The sequence below is a fragment of the Pecten maximus genome, chromosome 15, assembly GCF_902652985.1.
Source record: "Pecten maximus chromosome 15, xPecMax1.1, whole genome shotgun sequence".
In the NCBI taxonomy this organism is placed as follows: domain Eukaryota; kingdom Metazoa; phylum Mollusca; class Bivalvia; order Pectinida; family Pectinidae; genus Pecten; species Pecten maximus.
Genome location: NC_047029.1, coordinates 9,581,368 through 9,605,985, shown reverse-complemented (window position 1 = coordinate 9,605,985; position 24,618 = coordinate 9,581,368). Strand labels below are relative to the sequence as shown.

The window sequence follows — 24,618 nt, the reverse complement described above, 5'->3', positions numbered from 1 at the left end:
TCGCTGGAACTTCTGTCAACAGCAGCTAAAATGAAGAGTCTACAGCAACAGATATATCACTTTTTAACTACTGAATTTGCACCGTACATTCTGTGAACAACAAAATACTATATCTAGAAATGCCACAGGATTTGATGACAAAACAATACCATTGATCTTTACTAGTATTCTTAAACAAGAGAGAGATATTGAAGGGCTTTTGTATACCTGTACTAAATAATATTATTAAGATATTTAAATATTTCCCAGAATAATCTTCATTATCTTACATGTACTATTCAGGCCCAATATCCACATATCAATAGGAAGAATATGGTGAATATTGAACACGTCGATCAACCGTACATACAGAAATACTATAATTGGAACATTTTTTTATTTTTTTTTATTGTGTTTTAGATTAAACAGAGTGTTCTTATAATGGTTTCACATGTACGGAAGCCTACGGAAGCCGAATAGGACCAATATAAAAAATAACTTAGTTGGTATCATTAAAAAATAAATAAAAAATCTCGTATATACGGGATTATTTCTCGTATATACGAGTTTATTTCTCGTATATACGAGATTATTTCTCGTAATTACGAGATTATTTCTCGTATATACGAGATTGTTTCTCGTATATACGAGATTCTTTCTCATATATACGAGATTATTTCTCGTATATACGAGTTTCTTTCTCGTATATACGAGTTTATTTCTCGTATATACGAGATTATTTCTCGTATATACGAGTTTATTTCTCGTAATAACGAGATTATTTCTCGTATATACGAGTTTCTTTCTCGTTTATACGAGTTTATTTCTCGTATATACGAGATTATTTCTCGTAATAACGAGATTATTTCTCGTATATACGAGTTTCTTTCTCGTAATAACGAGATTATTTCTCGTATATACGAGTTTATTTCTCGTAATAACGAGTTTATTTCTCGTATATACGAGTTTATTTCTCGTAATAACGAGATTATTTCTCGTATATACGAGTTTCTTTCTCGTATATACGAGTTTATTTCTCGTATATACGAGATTATTTCTCGTTTATACATATATTAAAGTGTCTTGCATTACATGTAACAGTGTGCTCCATCATGAAACCGGAGCTTATGTAATACAACACTACGGAATGGCAGTTGTTACCGACATTGTGAAATGTTGCTTTTACCTGGGATTCAGTAACGATGAAATATTGTCGTCATTGGCGATTTCGTCTGGCTGTGTTATTAGTAGATCGACATTGAAAAGGATCTTACGACAGCAACATTTGTCGAGAAGGAAAAACCACTCGGACATATTGGACGTTGCACTATTTGTTATGGCATCGAATTTTCACCATGGATACAGATGGATGAATCAGAAATGTTTACAACATGGGTTCAATATACCAAGAGATACGGTATTGGCACTTTTACACGTATTGGATAGTACTGGGATAGTTGCTAGGAAAAGACGGAGGCTACGACGACGGACATACTTCAGCAAAGGTCCTAACTACGTCTGGCATATAGACGGTTATGACAAACTTAAACCTTACGGCATTTCAATTCATGGTTGCATAGATGGTTTCTCACGCAAAATTATTTGGATGGAGGCCTACAAGACAAATAACGATCCAAAAGTTATAGCCAGCTACTTCATAAAAGCAGTAAAACAAATACAAGGGTGTCCACAGAGAGTACGTGCAGATATGGGGACCGAAAACGGACATGTTGAACAAATGCAAATATTTCTTAGACAAAACCATGACGACGAACTTGCTGGAAATAAAAGTTTTCTATACGGAAAAGAATTGAGTGGTTATGGGGGATGTTGAGGAAACAAACATGTCAATTTTGGATGACATTGTTCAGATCTTTAACCGATGATGAAAACGCAATGTTTTGTGGAGATTTCCTGGACAAGTGTTTGATACAGTTTTGCTTTACGGAAATTATTCAGGTAAGATTCATTTTCCTTGCATGCCTCGGCACCTTCTGTGACAAAAGGAACTATACCTGCATATATGACATTTATAGCAAGCAAACTTTACATTTGATATCCAGAAAGTAGCTACAGTTTCTGATAGAAATATGTAAATATCTTTATTTCTTGAGATATTTTTCTCTATTTCCTGAGATATATTTCTCTATAACTGAGAGATATGTAAATATCTATTTCTGAGAGTTATCTCTATTAGAAAATAAGACATCTGATGACAACCATAATCATACAAACAGTTTAATACCAGAAATGTTAGGTGCACTTTCGTGTATCCCGAATCCGCTGAAGTAAAAAGTAAATAGCCTAAGATTCATCACCATTGCTAGTATAAATCACCTATGCCGATGCCCAATTCCGATTCTTTTTAAGCTATTGTTTGGTGGTTCAGTCCAACGTTAATTTATTACGGATTTGTCAACATCCAGCTGTACAAGTATGCTCCTTTCTGCACTTCTTTTTAAATTCTTCAAATTATAATGTTAACATTTATGGATATGTCCTTCTCAAAAGTACATTATGCCTTAGATACACATTTCCAAGGACATTTTGTTTTATCAAAGTAACCCGTACACAAATTATTTACTCGAGTTTTTGTCACCGCCATCGTCGAAATTTGACGTTTGTTTACACTTGTTGTCGAGTTTGTGGTCACGTGACGATATTGCCTACTTGGAGGCGTGGCTTAGAAGAGGGGCTTAAAAGCTGACACTATCAACGATTTTTTTCGTAAATGATTTCACATTACATTTACATTACATGATAAAGTATTTTAACATAACAACAAAACTACAAAATGGATTTAAATACATATTCAAAGAACATATCTAACTTCATCGCTGGAAGTTACATCACCTCCGCCATCACACTAGGTAAAGATCTGGGACTATTTGATGAGCTAAAAAGACTGGACAAACCAGTATCATCACAGCAGCTAGCAGACGCCTGTAGCCTGAAGGAAAGGTAAATGTCTTCATTTACTGCTAACTGTATTAAATATTGTACGCACAAATGCGGAGAGTACATGTCGTCTTATCGAGGTTGACAGGGGAGAAATTATTATTGGGCGGGCGCCAAAAGTGAATAAAGAGGAGTTTTGACTGTATGTAAATTTGAAATGCCAAAATATATCTGCAAATGTAGCAAAAACTGTTGAAGCTTTTAAAATATTTTAGGAAACGAACTGTTATGTTGATCACACAAGGTAGCCATTGTATAATTGTCCTCTTTAGAGTATAAGAGAATTATGGTGGTAGGTCATGTGGCAAAGATTGTGTCACATCTGTTTTAAATATTTGGATGTGATTAACCTAATTATGTGGATAATTATTATTTGGGTGTGAATAAGGGATGTCGTGAGATCATGGGATTTTTTTTTTCATTTATACTAGTTGCTGGATGCTCTATTAGAGAGCAGGAGGTAGCTAATGCTTTGTTTATTTTTTTAGCGTCCCATTAAAAGCCGGGGTCATTTAAGGGCGTGCCAGGTTTTGAGGCGGAGCTAATGCAAGGTGCCCTAGAATGGACTTGATATACATATGTTTATATCATGTCTCAGTTTGAAATATACTTGAGTGTTACATAACCTCGATTGTTTCGTTGTATTTACTTATTGTGAATATAAAGCAGTTAGCACTGAAACGGTTTTAGTATTTGTTATCGCTGCCTTGTGACCTTCAGATGTCGACAACCCTACCTCAATAGGGTTTTCAAGGGTATGACCGAGAGTGACTTAGCTGCATGGTCTTACTAGTGATATATATTTCGTGTAACTCTCTTCCTTTGCAATATACAAGAGAGACTGGGCTGTATGATCTAACTACTGATGTATTATGTGTAATTATCTCCCTTTGTATGTATATACGAAGGGAGATAATTACACAGGTTGACTGGGATGTATTTTCTGACTTCCGATGTATTGCAAGTATCTATCTCCCTTTGTAGGTATATACGATGATTATTGGGCTGTATGATCTGACAACAGATGTATTACGTGTAATTATCTCCCTTTGTATGGTTGCTTGGTTCGTATCTAGATCGTGGTGTTTCATGTTTAATTACCTCCCTTTATAGATATATCTGAAAATTTCTCGGTCTTACTAGTATTACATCATGAGTATTGTCTCCCGTTGAAGGTATGTCCGGAAGTGGCTGGGATGTATGGTCTCAACAAGGATCGTTTCACTAGATGACTCAGACCGCTACTTCATCCCTGGGAAACTTAAACCAGGACTTCGTGGTATTGATTCCGCTTTCTTCTTCCCTGTGTTGGGTACTATGACTAGGAAAGTCAAGAACTGTTTCAGGAAAGACGGGCCTCGAGTTAGTTATTATATATGAAGTTATTTAGATATATTAAGAGTGGTCGGGAACAGTTTATTTAATACCGATGACATTTCATGTTAAGAATGTACTAGCCCTAAGAAACTTAATTCTATTGATCATTTGTGAATACAAACATATTAACTTATTTCGTAATATTATCAGGTTTCGCCTTTAATTTTGGAAGATGGGAACCTCTGCTCAATTCAAATATGTTGATATTACCTAGGATATTTGTAAATCTTTAAAAGAGCATTTGATGATGAATCTGGCTTTGGTTGATATTATGGGGTGATGACTTCAGTTGATCTTGAGACACATTTAATGAACTGGGAAGTTCATGTTGAATTTGTCAAAGAGCAACTCAATTCGTCATCCTATGAACTCGACAAAAAAAATCCTGATATTTTTCAATATGATGGAGCACGTTGGTTTACCTTATGATTGGCAGGAATACAAATCTACATTTACTAGAACTTTTGCAAGTCTAAAGTTTGTGTTTAAAAATAGTCCATTATTAGAGAATGAACAATCAGGCTCAAAACTCGATTATGCAACACATTTGTTATGATTTAAATGGAATGTTATTTTTTTCTAGGGATTTAAAAAATGTCTTCCGCTTCAATTCAAATTGGACATCTTTACGAAATTGTTACAGAATTGGTTGTTACCTTGATACGAGTTCTACAACTGATTAGAGACGAAGCTCAATTCATTGACTGTTAAGTTGTTAACTGACAGTTCTTTTGGATCGATTTAACAGTTCCTTGTGTAGTTTCTAACGGAAGCTCTCTTGACACGAGTTCCCAATCAACTCCTTGGGGGATTAAGGGATTCTTATTTTGCTGAAATTCTCATTGAAATACTAAGAATCTGAATATATATTATGATAGTGATATAAGAAAGACCATTTCTCTTACAAACTTATATTCTTCCGGGATCGGGTAATTGGGCGGCTTTTTTCATACGCGTAGATTGATGTTAATCTTGTCAAAATCATAGTCAAAAGAAACATTAAATTTGGTAGGTTAATGGAGCCCAAATTGAGTAAAAATAGAAATATCAATATACAATACACCATGCAGCTTTCAAACACTCCTACGACTTCGATGACAGATGAAAAGTATAACTGTTAAGTCAATATTATACTGGTATTTATGGATCACATTCTCTAGGTTATGAATTTGGTGATATGCTCCCAGAAGTAGTTGATGTCACTGAAGAAAGAGTTGCCGATCCTGACATGGTAGTGGAACAGCTCCTGGTGCCAGCGACAAAATTCACGGGTAAAGTTTGATCACACTGCTACTCCAAACGAGTATTTGGTTACCATAATATGAAATCTTTCTTTTTAATCTAAAGGGCACGATTTTCCTCCTAAACATATTACATTTAGTAAATATCACCCCCTCCCCCTCTCCCTTCCCAAATCAACTTCTATCGTAGGTTTATATGATGTCAGAATATGTGAAATATTAATCTCTTCCCGACCTATGCACGCAATCCTGATTACACGACATTAAATTCAGAAATGAATGTTGCCACTAGACGGTCTTGTAGTACGCTGAAGGCACTCATCCGTTAGATAACATGGCTGTCAAAATAACTGATGTATGGATAATTTGTTTGATAGGATACTGAAATAAAGGAATCTTTAAGCTCGAAACGGTGTGAAATATTAATGTCATTCATTTTTAGGGGCAAGGACGTCAATTCTTGACCTAGGGTCCGGTGCAGGAAACATTTCCAGAGCGTTGAGCAGGCGTTTTCCATGTGCAGACATATACGGCGTTGACTACACCGATATGGCAATTACCAAGGCCATTGAAATAGCTCATACCCAAGGCATCAAAAACGTGAAGTTTCTGAAAGAAAATGCCACGTCCTTGCCCGCTGACTGGACACACAAGTTTGACTGGGTGGTTATGTATGATGTACTTCACGACCTATCAGATCCTGTAAATGCCATGAAAGAGGTGAATCGTGTGCTGAAGGACAACGGGGTTGTTTCCATCACTGATCCGGATGTCCATAGTAACCATAGAGATAACATAGGGGATCCGAACGTGGCAGGAGTAGGATACGCCCTCAGTACCGTAATTTGCCTCCCCTGTAGTTTGTCGATAGACGGCGCCCCTGGTTACGGCATTGGCTGGGGAACGGAAAATAAGGATGCTTTTTTGAAGAGTTCTGGTTGGCTGGTGAAGGACAAACGTCATATCGGAAGTCCTTTGGCTTGTAACTTTACTTGCGTTAAAGCTTAACATAGCAAATTGAACTTGAATTCAAAAGTCTAATCAGAATACTCTTGGTTGCAACAAAAGTAACACGTCGTTAATCAGTTTGAAATGTGTATACTGTAGATAGTTTTGTCCGAAGCATTTTTTGAAGTTGATGCACCATAACATATTGTCCATGGAATTTCCAAAGAACACGAATTGTGAAACCATGCACAGAGCACGAGTGGGCAGAAGTTTGGTAACGAATTTATTAATCTGTGTGTGTGAACATTCAATCAGATCTGTCATTTTCTTCATACATAAAATGTATGATATATTATTATGTTACTTTTTCCCTAAAGATGCCTCAAAATATTCCAGTGGCACAAAAATATTGCAATAACGTTTTGTATATCGCAATACGCGTACCGTTTATTTATTTTTTTAAATGGCGAGATGCTGTAATAGAAATATTGCAGCATCTTAAGCACTTCTGGACTTCTCCATTTAAAATCGAGTACAATATTTGCTTGTGATAGGAAGCAATGACACGAGAAAAGTGTATGCCTTTTTCACATTTTGAGGCACTTCGTATCTCTAAAATGTAGCATTGGTTATTTTCTGTTTACCCTTCCATGTATAGTTTCTGAACAACTTGCCTACCGAAATAAAGGCATAGAAACTTTCTTTGTGCTCACTCTCCAATATTCTTACAACCTTTCTCCGTCAGGATGCTTCAGTGAGGTAGCACTATAAATCGGCAAAAGTTCCGGTCTATCACAAGGAGACTTAACACGAACATACGCACTTACCACACGCATGCATATCGCACGCACGGGAGGCCGTCCTTAAATCACCTTAGCTGTTGATAGGACGTTAAATAAATAAAACCAAACCAAACCAAACCTTTCTCCAACTGCAGAATTATGTTTCTCCAGAAGATAAATTGATGAAAAAGTTGATTTTGAAGAATTCAAAACTTGTGAACTACATGTATACCAGGATCTGTATCGTTAAGCATACGACTAGGGCCAAAGGGGTTTCTGTTCGATCAAATTTGTAGGGAGATTGGTGGCAAGAGCTTTTTAAGGTTTATATGGTATACCCGATCGACATATTGAATAACGTTTTTGTGATTTAAAATAACAAATCGTTGATACAGCTATAGGAAAAACTGAAGGATGAATGACTTTGGCAAGGTCTTAAAACATCTCTTTGTTTTCTTAACATATAAATTATGACGAAATTACAAAAATGTGTTGAGTGATAGAAAATATATACTCATATAATGTGAGAATCAATACCGTAGCTCTTCATAACTGCAACTAAAACCAAGAAACCCACTGCTTGAATCGCTAATGCGGTGCTCTATTCTCCATAATGTGAACGAGTCACGGACAATATGGCATGCACACATGCGCAAACGGATGACTGGTAATCAAAGCCACGCATCAGAACCCAAAGTGGATTAAGAGTATTGGCTGATGCCGCGAAGACAAAGAAAAAGTATTGGGTAAAATCACAACGACGGTGCAATATTGAGTTGCAAAAGAACCCCGAGTGTATATTCTAAACTATGAAGCTATTCAAACGAATCAAAACGTAAACCTTCGAGAACTGATCATGAAATTATCTGAGTTTACATTATAAAGAGGAACCGGAGCAACAATGTTGGAGATACGTCCTTGTTCCTCTAAACAATCGAATATGATTGAAAACCTAAATTAATTAATAATGAAATTTACACACAATACTAAATGTCGTAATGGGGCGATATATATATATATATTTGATTTCTTTTGATGATGCAGTCAAAAGCCACGAAGGCGAATTCCTTTGATCTACTATACTTGTGCTGTTCCGTACACACAGTTGGTAACGACATTAAAAGTGATGGCTGTCCTAATCTTTCTTCAAATTCTTTCTCCCATCCAATAAATGGAAAACTACAGCAGGACTACTGTTTAATAGACTTCGAAAGGCGCGGTCTCCATAGTTTGTGGACATACCAATGTAGTTATTTGTATCAAAAATATACAGCAAGCGGAGAAAAAAGCGAGAGCAAGTCAGATATCCCGGGAATCAAACAGATATGGCACTGCACGTCGTCCGTAGGTACCTACTACAGGTATAAAAATCTAGCTAACTATTTTATCTCACCAGTCCCTTACGAGTCATAACAGTCAGGTCTACCCATCAAGAAGCACTCCCCGGCAGCTCTGAAAATACACACTTAGGTCCGAAAGCGCGTTGACAAATTACAAATCTGAAAATGGATTTAGAAACGTATTCCAAAAACATATCGAACTTCATTGCTGGAAGTTACATCACCTCTGCCATAACAATAGGAAGAGATCTTGGGCTGTTTAACGAGCTGAAAAGACTGGACAAACCAGTATCTTCACAGCAGCTGGCAGACGCCTGTAATCTCAAAGAGAGGTAAATGCTTGGTCTTTATTTCTGTTTTATGTGTTGACTTGTACAGTTTCTAGAGGCACGTTGGTCTAGTGTTAGGTATAGGATTACGTGACCAAAGGGTCGCTTGTTCGAGTTTGTGGTTTAGTGGTAGGGTATAGGATGACGTGACCAAAGGGTCGCTTGTTTGAGTCTGTGGTTTAGTGTTAGGTATAGGATTACGTGACCAAAGGGTCGCTTGTTCGAGTTTGTGGTTTAGTGGTAGGGTATAGGATGACGTGACCAAAGGGTCGCTTGTTTGAGTCTGTGGTTTAGTGTTAGGTATAGGATTACGTGACTAAAGGGTCGCTTGTTCGAGTTTGTGGTTTAGTGGTAGGGTATAGGATGACGTGACCAAAGGGTCGCTTGTTTGAGTCTGTGGTTTAGTGGTAGGGTATAGGATGACGTGACCAAAGGGTCCCTTGTTTGAGTCTGTGGTTTAGTGGTAGGGTAAAGGATTACATGACCAAAGGGTCACTTGTTTGAGTCCTGGTACGCTGGTTTAGTGGTAGGATGCAGGGCTATGTAACCGCTAGTTTGAGTCCCGACACAGTGGCCTAGTGGTAAGATGCAGAACTACGTGATCGAAGGGTCGCTAGTTTGAGTCCAAGCATGCTGTGATGTATCCTTGAACAAGATACTTTACTCCGCTGTGTTCCAGCCGACTCAGCTGTAAACATGTGGTTGGTCAGTGCAAGAAATGTCATGTGTAAACTGCTAGCGCCAAAATGGCAGCTCGGGCTGTATCCTCCCATGGGAGACGAAGAAAGACATTGGCTGGTTGCTTAATAACACGGGATAATTACATATTTGTAATTTGTGAACAGCTTTGAGATTGATGTTTTGCTGTGATATAGCGGTATATAACCTCAAAATTATTATCATAATTGTTAATCATGTAATTAATTCTACAGAAAAATTTAACTACATATAAAATTTCTTCGTGCTTGTCACATCATTAATCATCTGAATAATACTCGTAAAACTACAATAACAAAAAAAAAAACTTCTCATGCGTCACATATCCTTAACGATAAAAAATCATAAATTGAACATTACATACCAAAATTAATTGTATAGAACATTAATTGCAGCCCATCTTGTCATTTTACCTGATACATCAGGGCGTTTTGCGCCCAACGAACATAATAAGGTCGTATAGAATCATTCAATGTTTACAGTGCCGCGAGATCTAAAGAGTGACAAGAGTAGTTTTTTTATTTTTTTTTTGGTGTATGTTCAGTTTATCGAAATCACACACTAGTGCTAAACGTAGGCTGACGTCAAATATACAAAAGTAAAAATAACCAGTCCTCGAAAAAAAACCAGAAACGGGATATGTCCTGCAACTTTGCGTAAGTAATTTTAATGAAGTCTGTTTGAGTTTCACCATCTAACATGTAATTAAAATTTGTAATTAAATCAACTCCTTCTAATAAATTTTAAAACCAACCTTAAACATAAAATATCTTTCCTGTGGACAGTATAGGCAAGCGAAATCGTTAGGAATATCCCCGGCTGACATAGAATTAGACCGTCTAGATAAACAACATTGGAAAATTAGGAAATGAATTATCCAAAATATTATGACCGTCTAGATAATCCACGAAAATTAGGAAATGAATGATCCAAAATATTATGACCGTCTAGATAAACCACGAAAATTAGGAAATGAATGATCCAAAATATTATGACCGTCTAGATAAATCACATTGAAAAATTAGGAAATGAATTATCCAAAATATTATGACCGTCTAGATAAACCACATTGGAAAATTAGGAAATGAATGATCCAAAATATTATGACCGTCTAGATAAACCACGAAAATTAGGAAACGAATTATCCAAAATATTATGACCGTCTAGATAAACCACGAAAATTAGGAAATGAATGATCCAAAATATCATGACCGTCTAGATAAACAACATTGGAAAATTAGGAAATGAATGATCCAAAATATTATGACCGTCTAGATAAACCACGAAATTAGGAAATGAATGATCTAAAATATCATGACCGTCTAGATAAACAACATTGGAAAATTAGGAAATGAATGATCCAAAATATCATGACCGTCTAGATAAACCACGAAATTAGGAAATGAATTATCCAAAATATTATGACCGTCTAGATAAACCACATTGGAAAATTAGGAAATGAATGATCCAAAATATTATGACCGTCTAGATAAACCACGAAAATTAGGAAACGAATTATCCAAAATATTATGACCGTCTAGATAAACCACGAAAATTAGGAAATGAATGATCCAAAATATCATGACCGTCTAGATAAACAACATTGGAAAATTAGGAAATGAATGATCCAAAATATCATGACCGTCTAGATAAATCACGAAAATTAGGAAATGAATGATCCAAAATATTATGACCGTCTAGATAAACCACGAAAATTAGGAAATGAATGATCCAAAATATTATGACCGTCTAGATAAACCACGAAAATTAGAAAATGAATGATCCAAAATATTATGACCGTCTAGATAAACCACGAAAATTAGGAAATGAATGATCCAAAATATTATGACCGTCTAGATAAACCACGAAAATTAGGAAATGAATGATCCAAAATATTATGACCGTCTAGATAAACCACGAAAATTAGAAAATGAATGATCTAAAATATTATGACCGTCTAGATAAACAACATTGGAAAATTAGGAAATGAATGATCCAAAATATCATGACCGTCTAGATAAACCACGAAAATTAGGAAATGAATGATCCAAAATATTATGACCGTCAGATAAACCACGAAAATTAGGAAATGAATGATCCAAAATATTATGACCGTCTAGATAAACCACATTGGAAAATTAGGAAATGAATGATCCAAAATATAATGACCGTCTAGATAAACCACGAAAATTAGGAAATGAATGATCCAAAATATTATGACCGTCTAGATAAACCACGAAAATTAGGAAATGAATGATCCAAAATATTATGACCGTCTAGATAAACCACATTGAAAAATTAGGAAATGAATGATCCAAAATATTATGACCGTCTAGATAAACCACATTGGAAAATTAGGAAATGTATTATGCAAATATTGGGTAAATATGCAAGTATGCACGCTGTTCACTTGTAATTTTTGATACGCTCGTCATTATATTGCTTCGTTAGATTTACTCCCTGTCTAACCATAGTTGTCGATGGACCGTAAATCTAAACAAACAAACAAACCCTTTCTATTTTATAATGTATACAAACGTGTTATGATGCAATCATGGTCGCGCGGACGTTTGGAAATCAATCAAGCTATATCCACAGGCGTCTGCTTCTGGTAAGTATTAATAGAAACATATACGTATATTAGTCCTACTCTTACTATATCAAAGGAGTAGGGGCTTTTTATTAGTAGTAGTAGTAGTAGTACTAACCAGAAGCACACGCATGTGCTGTATCTGAATATAATTTCCACAAAACATATATTGTTTATTTGTTTATATGATAGATTGGGGCGTAGGATTTCCATCAGAACATAGTTAGATACCTTTGTACCATGTCTATTAAAATCATCCATTATATACTTACTTGTGTGCACTGTCCACGGGAATGACTAGACCGTAAGTTCTGATTTATGATGTATTACATGTAGTTATCTCCCTTTATTGGTATATACGTGTATGACTTGTCTATATGGCCTGACCACCGATGTATAACGTGCAGTTACCTCCCTTTGTAGGCATATCATTTAGTGGCGGAGTTATATGGTCAAACAACTGACTAATTATCTCCCTCTGTAGGTATGTCCGTGGGTGGCTTGGCTGTATGGTCTGGAAAAAAATTATGACTTATTATTACCTCCCTTTTTAGGTTAGTCTGAGGGTGACTGGGTTGAATGATTATCTCTCTTTGTATGTATGTCCGGGAGTTGCTGAGCAATCGGGAACCGTCGGCACGTTTACGGAAAGTGCCGACGGTTCCCGATTGGTTGCTGAGTTGAATGATTATCTCCCTTTGTAGGTATGTCCGGGAGTGGCTGGGTTGAATGATTATCTCCCTTTGTAGGTATGTCCGGGAGTGGCTGGGTTGAATGAGTATCTTCCTTTGTAGGTATGTCCGGGAGTGGCTGGGTTGAATGAGTATCTTCCTTTGTAGGTATGTCCGGGAGTGGCTGGGTTGAATGATTATTTCCCTTTGTATGTATGTCGGGGAGTGGCTGGGCTGTATGGTCTGATAAAAGATAACGACTTATAATTACCTCCCTTTTCAGGTATGTTAGGGAGTGGCTCGGCTGTATGGTGTCGACCAGGATCGTGTCGCTGGATGACTCCGACAAATATTTCGTTCCTGAGAAACTTAAACCGGGACTTAGTGGAACTGAGTTTGCCTTTTTATTCCCTGTCCTGGGTACTCTGACTGCGAAAGCGAAGAACTGTTTCAAGAAGGACGGGCCACGAGGTTAGTTTTCTGAACTTTGTATGCCGTAATATTAAAGATGTAGGAAATTCAGATGACCAAATATTCTAAAAAAAATTCTTCTGGTGTGATATTTTGAAAAATTTGTATGTCGAAAGTGGTTGTTCCATGCAAAAAAATTACCTTGCAATTTATAATTGCGTAGCAGTAGAAAAGAATTTGAAAAAACGTGAAGCCGATTGTTGAAAATATCACTGAATCGGACGTTTTTATTTCGAAAAACAAAATAAAAGAATCAAAAATGGGAAATTTTCCTGATTATTCAAAGAAGGGTGTCGCTGCGCTTGTCATCGAGACGTCTGTCCTGCAGGTAGGGCGTAAGAATTGTACCTGCTGCCCCCATTGCATGATCGTAAGAGGCGACTAAATTTGGGATCTTATCTTTTCTCTTCTTTCTCAACAACTTTCTTCTTCCTAATGTCTCCCTTGACAATGCCTCACTTTTGGCCTTTAGTTGAGCGTTCGCCCCTGTGAGGAAGGCTTTGGGTTCTGTCCCCTGGCCGTGACATACCAGAGTCTTTAAGAATGGTAGTTGCTACTCCTGCTTAGCGCTCAGCATATTTGGAGTGGGACGACTGGTTCGCCCGTTGTCAGTATAATGTGACCGGGTGGGGTGTACTGCTGGGTGTCTTCGGCGGTATGCTTCAGTGAGGTAGCACTATAAATCGGCAAAAGTTCCGGTCTATCACAAGGAGACTTAACACGAACATACCGCAGCCTCCTAAAACACACATACGCACTCACCACACGCATGCATGTCGCACGCACGGGAGGCCGTCCTTAAATGACCTTAGCTGTTAATAGGACGTTAAACAAAATAAACCAAACCAAACCAATCATCGAGACGTTTACAGCAACGAAATTGATCCTCCAAGTCATGATTCGGTATTCCAAATCTGTAAAACGTGAAGATAAGCATTGCATGTTTATGTAAAAAATTACTCGAGACACGGAGTTTAACTAAAGAGAAGTTCTATACAATGAAAACAACTGAAATTACCTACATATGAAATGGACATCCGAATAACGACGTCAAGAAAGCTTTCACAAAAAGTAGTCCACAAGCAAAATTTCCAAAAAGTCATACTTTTAAATTATAATGCACAAATGCAACAAAGAAAATCTTAGGATTGTATTTCAAATTAACTTTCTATTACATTATGCTTTACTTTCTATAACATTATACTCTACTTTCTATTACATTATGCTCTACTTCGATTACATTATACTTTACTTTCTATCACATTATACTTTACTTTCTATTACATTATATTCTACTTTCTATTACATTATATTCTACTTTCTATTACATTATATTCTACTTTCTATTACATTATGCTTTACTTTCTATTACATTATGCTTTACTTTCTATTACATTATATTCTACTTTCTATTACATTATGTTCTACTTTCTATTACATTATATTCTACTTTCTATTACATTATATTCTACTTTCTATTACATTATGCTTTACTTTCTATTACATTATACTTTACTTTCTATCACATTATATTCTACTTTCTATTACATTATGTTCTACTTTCTATTACATTATGCTTTACTTTCTATTACATTATGCTTTACTTTCTATTACATTATACTTTACTTTCTATCACATTATACTTTACTTTCTATTACATTATATTCTACTTTCTATTACATTATATTCTACTTTCTATTACATTATGTTCTACTTTCTATTACATTATGTTCTACTTTCTATAACATTATGTTCTACTTTCTATTACATTATACTCTACTTCTATTACATTATACTTTACTTTCTATTACATTATACTTTACTTTCTATTACATTATACTTTACTTTCTATTACATGATACTCTACTTCTATTACATGATACTCTACTTCTATTACATTATACTCTACTTCTATTACATTATACTTTACTTCTATTACATTATACTTTACTTTCTATTACATTATACTCTACTTTCTATTACATTATACTTTACTTTCTATTACATTATACTTTACTTTCTATTACATTATACTTTACTTTCTATTACATTATACTCTACTTCTATTACATATACTACTCTACATTCTATTACACTCTATACATTTACTCTTCTATACATTAATACTCTAAAATCTTACTCATTACATTATACTTACTTCTTTAATATTACTTACTACATTACTACTTCTATTACATTATACTTTACTTTCTATCACATTATACTTTACTTTCTATTACATTATGCTCTACTTCTATTACATTATGCTTTACTTTCTATTACATTATACTTTACTTTCTATTACATTATAATCTACTTCTATTACATTATACTTTACTTTCTATTACATTATACTCTACTTCTATTACATTATACTCTACTTCTATTACATTATACTTTACTTTCTATTACATTATACTTTACTTTCTATTACATTATATGTGACTTTCTATTACATTATACTTTACTTCTATTACATTATACTTTACTTTCTATTACATTATACTTTACTTTCTATTACATTATATGTTACTTTCTATTACATTATATGTTACTTTCTATTACATTATACTTTACTTCTATTACATTATGTTCTACTTTCTATAACATTATGTTCTACTTTCTATAACATTATGTTCTACTTTCTATTACATTATACTTTACTTTCTATTACATTATACTTTACTTTCTATTACATTATACTTTACTTTCTATTACATTATACTTTACTTTCTATTACATTATACTTTACTTTCTATTACATTATACTCTACTTCTATTACATTATACTCTACTTCTATTACATTATACTTTACTTTCTATTACATTATACTTTACTTTCTATTACATTATATGTGACTTTCTATTACATTATACTTTACTTCTATTACATTATACTTTACTTTCTATAACATTATACTTTACTTTCTATTACATTATATGTGACTTTCTATTACATTATACTTTACTTCTATTACATTATACTCTACTTTCTATTACATTATACTCTACTTCTATTACATTATACTTTACTTTCTATTACATTATACCCTTCTTTCTATTACATTATCCTCTACTTTCTATTACATTATACTTTACTTTCTATTACATTATACTTTACTTTCTATTACATTATACTCTACTTCTATTACATTATACTTTACTTTCTATTACATTATGCTCTACTTTCTATTACATTATACTCTACTTCTATTACATTATGCTTTACTTTCTATTACATTATGCTCTACTTCTATTACATTATGCTTTACTTTCTATTACATTATACTTTACTTTCTATTACATTATACTCTACTTTCTATTACATTATACTTTACTTTCTATTACATTATACTTTACTTTCTATTACATTATACTCTACTTCTATTACATTATAGTTTACTTTCTATTACATTATGCTCTACTTTCTATTACATTATATTCTACTTTCTATTACATTATACTCTACTTCTATTACATTATACTCTACTTCTATTACATTATAGTTTACTTTCTATTACATTATACTTTACTTTCTATTACATTATACTCTACTTCTATTACATTATGCTTTACTTTCTATTACATTATACTCTACTTCTATTACATTATACTTTACTTTCTATTACATTATACTCTACTTCTATTACATTATACTTTACTTTCTATTACATTATGCTTTACTTTCTATTACATTATACTCTACTTCTATTACATTATACTTTACTTTCTATTACATTATGCTTTACTTTCTATTACATTATACTTTACTTTCTATTACATTATACTCTACTTCTATTACATTATACTTTACTTTCTATTACATTATGCTTTACTTTCTATTACATTATACTCTACTTCTATTACATTATACTTTACTTTCTATTACATTATGTTCTACTTTCTATTACATTATGTTCTACTTTCTATTACATTATACTCTACTTCTATTACATTATACTTTACTTTCTATTACATTATACTTTACTTTCTATTACATTATACTTTACTTTCTATTACATTATACTTTACTTTCTATTACATTATACTCTACTTTCTATAACATTATGCTCTACTTCTATTACATTATACTTTACTTTCTATTACATTATACTTTACTTTCTATTACATTATACTCTACTTCTATTACATTATACTTTACTTTCTATTACATTATACTTTACTTTCTATAACATTATGCTTTACTTTCTATTACATTATACTCTACTTTCTATAACATTATGCCCTTCTTTCTATTACATTATATTCTACTTTCTTTGCCTCTGATCTCAGACTTTATGTCAGATTCCGATAATAACCAATGCGCTGTGTAATGACTTCTGCGTTTATTAGTTATGTTATAACCATTGGGTGTTTTAGGGTACACCCTTGCTGATGAACTTCCGGAAACATTTGATGTCTTCGAACAACGAATGTCGGATACAGGCGCGGTGGTAGACCAGCTCTTTACACCCGCCGCAAAGTTGACAAGTAAGGTTTTATCATCAGTAAGACTAATGTTTTCTAGGGATGGCCCTGTGGTTGTCATGCAATCCTCAACTGTTATATCACCAAAGCATAAAGTTATTTGTCATGGTCCAACTTCCTGCAACCACATTTGGTACCTAATCTTGGACAAAGAAATGGATGACCGATTCTTGACTTATTTCTGACTTCACGTAAAAACATTGCCCCTGTATGTATGAGTTCACTACAGATAAAGTACACTTGTCTTAATAGCCAAATGTATAGTTTTTCCTCGTTAGTAATAATGTATTCTTACTCGTGCTAACACTAATGAAACTGTCTCGTTAGTAATAATGTATTCTTACTCGTGCTAACACTAATGAAACTGTCTCCTTAGTAATAATGTATTCTTACTCGTGCTAACACTAATGAAACTGTCTCCTTAGTAATAAATGTATTCTTACTCGTGCTAACAATAATGAAACTGACTCAGTGTCTGTAGTCATATTTTTGTTTACTGTTTTTTTTTCATTATTATTTGCTCACTGTATCATATATAACTTATAACATATATATATGACAGACTTATTTTCATGCACAAATTTTGTTTCTAACATAATCTTGGTATATGTGAATCAACATTTAAAATAAAAAATTTAAAATCAAATTGTATAATATGATTTTTCAAAAACAATGATTCATACACGCATTGTATGCATTATTCTTTTTCAGTTTTCCGCTGTAATTTAAGGTTGGTTAAGGATGGACAGCCTATTCCCTAACCCTGAAAAATCAAAATAGTCTAAGGAGATGATTTAAAACGTTTAATGCTTCAATCGATCGCACGCTAGGTCTATACTTATTGAATAATTATGTAAACAATAAAACATTTTGTAAATAATCACTTTGGACACAAAACATCAATCATTTTTACACATAGATAATTTGATTATTTCAGAGACAGTGACCACCATCTTGGATTTAGGATCAGGTGAAGGTTGTGTGACTAGAGCATTAAGTAAGCGTTTCCCAGACGCAGACATATACGGCGTTGACTACAGCGAAATCGCAATAACCAAAGCCAATGCCATCGCGAAATCTGAAGGCGTCAAAAACGTGAAGTTTTTAAAGGAAGACGCGACTTCCATGCCCGCCGACTGGAACGGTAAATTTGATTGGGTGATTATGTTTGATCTTCTTCACGATCTGCCGGACCAAGCTAATGTCATGAAAGAAGTGAAGCGCGTCTTGAAGGATGGCGGTGTTGTATCCATCACTGATCCCGATGTCCATAGCAGCCATAAGGGAAACGTCGGTGATGCGAGTGTGGCAGCAGTAGGTTACGCCATCAGTTCAGTTTCTTGTCTTCCTCGAAGTCTGTCGAAAGATGGCTCCCCTGGTTACGGTGTTGGCTGGGGGACCGAAAACAAAGATGCATTTTTAACCAAATCCGGCTGGTTGGTAAAGGACAAACACCATATCGGAAGTCCCTTGGCTTGCAACTTTACCTGCGTCAAAGCATAAGGCAAAACTGGAGAAAAAAAAACTTGATTTCGCTTTTCATTGGGTGCTGAGATGTTATGCCATTACGCTTTTCCTTCCAGACTTTTGTGGTGGAGTTTTTATCAGCTACGCATGATTTGTATTGCATTTAGTTCATTTTGACATACACCCAGAGTTGTAATTATAGATAAACAGATTGATATCGATTTAATATTCGATTAAATCGTATGTTGTGAAATGGAAACAATGCATTAAAACGACGAATTGATTCTGATGGTTATTTTTACTATCGGGGCATCTAGAAAGAGATTAATTCCATTTTCAATTGAGGATTTGAATTATAAGTCATATAACGGATTAAAGCTTATACACGCCATTGTTTTTTGTTGTTTTTTTCACGATTACAAAGAACATGCTTTGGTTGTACTCAATATCAACCATCGTTGAATAAAGTTTCGCATGAGAGCTGCTGACATCTATAAATTCTATCCATCCGAGAAAATTACCAAACGGAACTCGAATATCACAGGAGGTAGTGAAGCTTTCAATTTAACGAAAAGCTATGTTGAATTGTAAAACACAAAGAGAGTTGTCCCATAATACAGATTTATATGGCAACCCCTGGAAAATAAACCACGAAACTAAGACCATGCGTTCTGAAAGGGTAAGCGTCAAATTCAAGGCTAGGTCACGTCATCAAAATGAATACTATTGCTATGGCAACCGAACCTCCGGGTAAATCAACGAGGATGGATACCTCCGACTTCATATTGCGGAAGGAATATTTCACAATGGGATTGTATTAACCATGACACTTTAACATGACCTTCTTCAAACATCATTTGAATCCGAGTGATGTTTTCGTCAATAGTCGTCATCACTTACGGAAAGCGTGATAATAAAGGAAAAACGTCTGTGATTATCGAATTAACTCGGACATGTAAACACCGCAAGCTGGGAAACAGAAATGTAAACAATAACAACTGGGAAATTAAAAAGTATCATGATGTTTAGTCGGATGATGCTGCATATTGGCTAACGAGTTTGTTACAGAGGATTTAAGTAAAAAATTAACAATTATATTTTTGTATTGGTGAAAAGGCATTACGCGTCAGAATTCAAAATCATTTTTTATTTTTCGTACAATTTTCTGTTTAGTGAATATTTGTAGTTTCCATACTAAGGCTACCACGTTGTTTTACTCTTCATTGAAAAAAAACGATTTCTGTTTTTAAAATCACCATGCTAGGGCTAGTTGTACCGGTCTTGTGTAAACAGCGATTCGAATTAAACACCTTAAACTTGGCGAAATACAATTTAGCAAGATACACCCTCAAAGAAAACAATTTGATACAACACGTTTTCTTGTGTCCGTTTAATCTTTTAGAGTGCACATGGCCAGGTTATATAATAGATAGCATTTTAGTTATCAATGTTCGCTATCCGTGCTTGAATATCACTGTAAGTGCATCAGTTTGTAACTTTCGGGCACCAGAGCGTCATTCAAATAGCACCAAACCGGGTCGTATTAGTCATTGTCTAAACATTTCCTGTGGGAAAACCAGTAGACATACCTGTGGTAGACAGGGGTTGCCTGCAACACATCACCCGTTCTGATAATGAATTATGTAATAACTCAGACGACCGATTTATGTTATCAATGATATTTTTAAATCTTCCACAAGATGTTCAAGGTTAGGTACACGAGGATTTTGTTGTTTGTTCAAGACATGAAAAGGGGTATTATCTTGTTTTCGTTTTGTTTTAACCCCTTTTTATTTTTTTTTATTTTGCATGTAGTCACTCTGAATAGGACTTATCTGATAGTAAGACGAATATCTAGGACGGATGACGCATTGGAATAAGAACATCACCCGGAAGCTTTGTACATAACATGTTGTTTTCGCGTAGTGCGCGAATATTTACGATAAGCCCAAACATATTTCAAAGCATTTGAGTAAAGGAATTGATTTGAAATCTTAATATTTAAATTTACCCATGTTGCGCTATAACTCACTGGTTTCAATAGATATTTCAGTAGGGAAACATTAATTTAACTACAAAATGGAAGGTCTATTTCTAAAGTACTTTTAAAGTGAAAAAAATCGTTTTATAGAAAACATTTTGGAAATATCCTCCACCACGTGGTTTTACTAGTTTTAGATTTGTTAGTTATAAGATTATTGGGTTGGAGTGGTCGATCTTAGCAGTGAGAAAGTTTAGAGACCAAACAGATTATTTACACTCGAATACCATCAACAGAGAAAATCACTGTTTCACCGGTTGGTATAGAGTTCTAACAGGGAAAGGCTAAGAATGAGCAACTAGCGAGATCAGGTACAGGTATATAACACGCTCAGATAGATTCAGGTGAATTTCATAATTAAAATATAAGCAATGTCCTTCTCAACATTACTCATCAGCACTCTAAACAAGTGCAATGAATGATTGGGAAGTTTACCGGCAGCAGCAAACGCACTATGCATTCATTTTTTATGTACATTAGAAAAACCTAGAAGTGGGTTTTAGTGCCAAAAATGTTAAGTCGACAAAATGGTAAAATGTGAAAAAACTCACGTATTTTTCTGCATGATTTTGCAGACATTTTTGATATTATCATTCCTAGACCTATAATTAATGTATAAACTATATTAAAAGGGCGTGAGGTGTATACTTTTGGACTTAAAAGCTTTCCAAAAACTTACCCCAAAAACTTGAAAGTTTTGAGGTTGGACGCCAACGCCGACCCAGGGATTAGCTCACCGTTACTCGTAACCGGTGAGCTAAGAATTGGTCAGCAACATTAGTTTGCATTTCCTCGTACGCAAAACTGGCAAACTATATGTAGAATTTCTCAATACAAAGGTGAACTTCTGACATTTCCACGTGCAGGAAATGCACCAGTGCCTGCTTATGAAGATCAATAACTTGGAATGGATGCATTCATTTTGCAAGACAAAGCCAAATCGTTACGGAGGAAGGGAGAGGGTGTAGTTATATCGGGATAAAGAAAAAGATACAGCGGTTGGTTTCATCACTCAACGTTCCTTAATTAATACGTTAAGATTTATACATATTAGTTGTACCCTAGTTACAAAATACAATCTTCCCAATCGTGTAGGCAACTACAACAAGGTGATTCCACAAAGGACATGAAATTCTTTATGGAAAGATTCAAATTAGTGCTACAAAACACTGACATATCTGAAATAGTTGCAGTAGTGTGTATCGAAATGTTTGCTACATCTTAAACATGTCCTTTTCATAATGGACGACATAATATCGAGACATCGCCAGGTTACAGATGTGTTGATATGTTGTCCTTGAGGTGCATTTACAATACATTTGTCAGCCTTACTTAGTTCCAACTGGAACGTGCATACATCAACAGCATTTACTGAACACGTACAAACACGCTGGCCGCTGTACATCCGGGTAACCTATTATGTAATCCGTCAGATATCGCGGCAGTAAACGTGCAGTTTTGGTGTCGGGTATGAGGGCAGGACGCCCAGTGACGATGGTATCAGCTCATTTGACGAATAATTTGTTTACATAACAAAAGGACATGGACACAAGTTCAATACATTTGATATCAAAGTGGTGTGTTTAATAGATATGGTGATATAGTATGGGAACTGGTGAGGACCTAAATCAGAAAGATGGCTGCCCGATATTATCGTCGAGTAGGTGTTGTCATGTGCTTATTTTAGAGTGTACTTTGTTTTTAATAATGTCACCTGTCCGCAGCAATCACATGAATGCATCCTCCAAACCGTATACGTGTCAAATGCGAGTACGGTTTGGGTCACTGCAGATGTTTTCTGCTTAAGGAAGGTTTCGCGTGGTGGAGTTTACGTCCTCACAACAGCAACGGCTGTGACCAATTTGATTTTCGCATTTATAGTGCAGTCACACTGAAATAACACCTTGGTATCATGAAACCCAATTCAGCCACATTTCAGTAACAACGGGATAAAACTGCCGTACAGACTAAGTAAATCGCACAGTGGACCTCAGGACAGACCTCACGGTAACGAAGGCAGCAGATCAAATCTTACATCTTACCTTCAGGGCCGGAGGTATGTCACGACGATTCGCAAAATACATTTAGTAAATGGGCGCTTAAGAGACTCTTCAGTTGGTGTATTGTAGGTGCCGTACTGAAATGATCTCATTGTGTTGAGGAAGTTAAACAAAACAAAACCAAGCTAAACTGCCATAAAGCAATACAATTGATATCCAGCAGGCGATCGAACTTGTATGACAATAGTTGATCAATCTATAGTCCCGTTAAAACTTAAGAGTTTTGTTAATACGGACGCCTCTTGATTAATGGTGGAGTTTTTAACAAAGAATATAATCCAATTTAAATGTATCAAAGTATCCTTCCTTTCTCAAAATAAAAAAAAATGAAATCACATATCTCAGTCGTCAAAGGGAAATAACTCGTTATCATTGTATGATGTACACATATATGTTCTTTAAATAAGCTTTGTCATTTTTCAATGTATGATATAAACTTTAATTTAAGACCACTGTATCAAGTCCGTTTCCCATCTGTTGCATAATTCCTTGTAATACTAAATTAGATGCAAATGATGTGTTCGTAGGAATAGAGATCTTGCCTATGTGAATCTGACAAAATAAGGACAAAGTTTTGTATCGGATTGCCCCTTAGGCAACCTTTTTATGGCTTTATTTACCATGAAAAATAATTGATGAAAACATTACACATCAAGTAAATATGAATTATAAAATGTGAAGTTACAAGGTTAAAAGAACTCCATTTGTAGGCAGAAGTTGGCATTCATAGTTGCAATTCAATCTTTACACCCACTTATAAAAGAACAAACAAATACACTGCATGAATTAAGATGTTTCTGTAAAATATATGCTTAAGTATTTGCCATCCTCGGTACAAAACGAAAGCTTTTTAGCTTGCGTTGCCAGCTTCAAATATTTGCCATCAAAACGAAACAAGGGAGATAAGTCGTGTTTACCTGTTAACATGTTTATAAAACAGTCGACGCTGTAACTAAGCGGACGGTCCAGTCGATTCCAGTTTGTGGTCTGGAGAGGTAGATTGGATGTCTACAGCCTGATCAATGGACGGTTCTGGGGTGTCGTCCGGTATCAGATCTGGCCGGTGAATTTTACACCCACACCGGCCATTACAGAGGAACCACAGGCACACTCGGCACATACACATTCCTCCTCTATCTCGTTTTCTTCTTACTCAATT

The 24,618-nt window shown here is 34.9% G+C and overlaps 3 protein-coding genes across 3 annotated transcripts in view; all 3 read left to right on the top strand.

The window, feature by feature from the left end:
* The window catches only part of LOC117344167 (protein TANC2-like), a 6,686-nt gene extending 6,282 nt beyond the window's left edge, over positions 1-404 (top strand). The window contains exon 3 of the mRNA XM_033906821.1: positions 400-404. Coding sequence (XP_033762712.1) covers positions 400-404 — 5 coding nt within the window. The remainder of the gene's footprint in view (positions 1-399) is intronic.
* A 2,369-nt stretch (positions 405-2,773) lies between these two features.
* On the top strand, positions 2,774-6,814 carry LOC117344165. Its single transcript, XM_033906820.1, has 4 exons — positions 2,774-2,940; positions 4,113-4,249; positions 5,475-5,585; positions 5,998-6,814. The coding sequence occupies exons 1-4, from the start codon at positions 2,774-2,776 to the stop codon at positions 6,561-6,563; spliced, it is 981 nt and encodes a 326-aa protein (XP_033762711.1). The 3' UTR covers positions 6,564-6,814.
* Positions 6,815-8,679: 1,865 nt separating this feature from the next.
* On the top strand, positions 8,680-19,749 carry LOC117344083. The gene is made up of 4 exons (XM_033906733.1): positions 8,680-8,957; positions 13,216-13,403; positions 17,784-17,894; positions 18,829-19,749. The coding sequence occupies exons 1-4, from the start codon at positions 8,791-8,793 to the stop codon at positions 19,392-19,394; spliced, it is 1,032 nt and encodes a 343-aa protein (XP_033762624.1). The 5' UTR covers positions 8,680-8,790; the 3' UTR covers positions 19,395-19,749.
* The last annotated feature ends 4,869 nt before the right edge of the window (positions 19,750-24,618 follow it).

Excerpts from the sequence above, each read along its gene's own strand:
- LOC117344165 (XM_033906820.1), top strand. The coding sequence starts at position 2,774 with ATGGATTTAAATACATATTCAAAGAACATATCTAACTTCATCGCTGGA. Across the intron at positions 2,941-4,112 it reads GCCTGTAGCCTGAAGGAAAG|GTATGTCCGGAAGTGGCTGG; the intron begins GTAAATGTCTTC and ends CTCCCGTTGAAG. Across the intron at positions 5,586-5,997 it reads GCCAGCGACAAAATTCACGG|GGGCAAGGACGTCAATTCTT; the intron begins GTAAAGTTTGAT and ends ATTCATTTTTAG.
- LOC117344083 (XM_033906733.1), top strand. The coding sequence starts at position 8,791 with ATGGATTTAGAAACGTATTCCAAAAACATATCGAACTTCATTGCTGGA. Across the intron at positions 8,958-13,215 it reads GCCTGTAATCTCAAAGAGAG|GTATGTTAGGGAGTGGCTCG; the intron begins GTAAATGCTTGG and ends CTCCCTTTTCAG. Across the intron at positions 13,404-17,783 it reads CAAGAAGGACGGGCCACGAG|GGTACACCCTTGCTGATGAA; the intron begins GTTAGTTTTCTG and ends TGGGTGTTTTAG.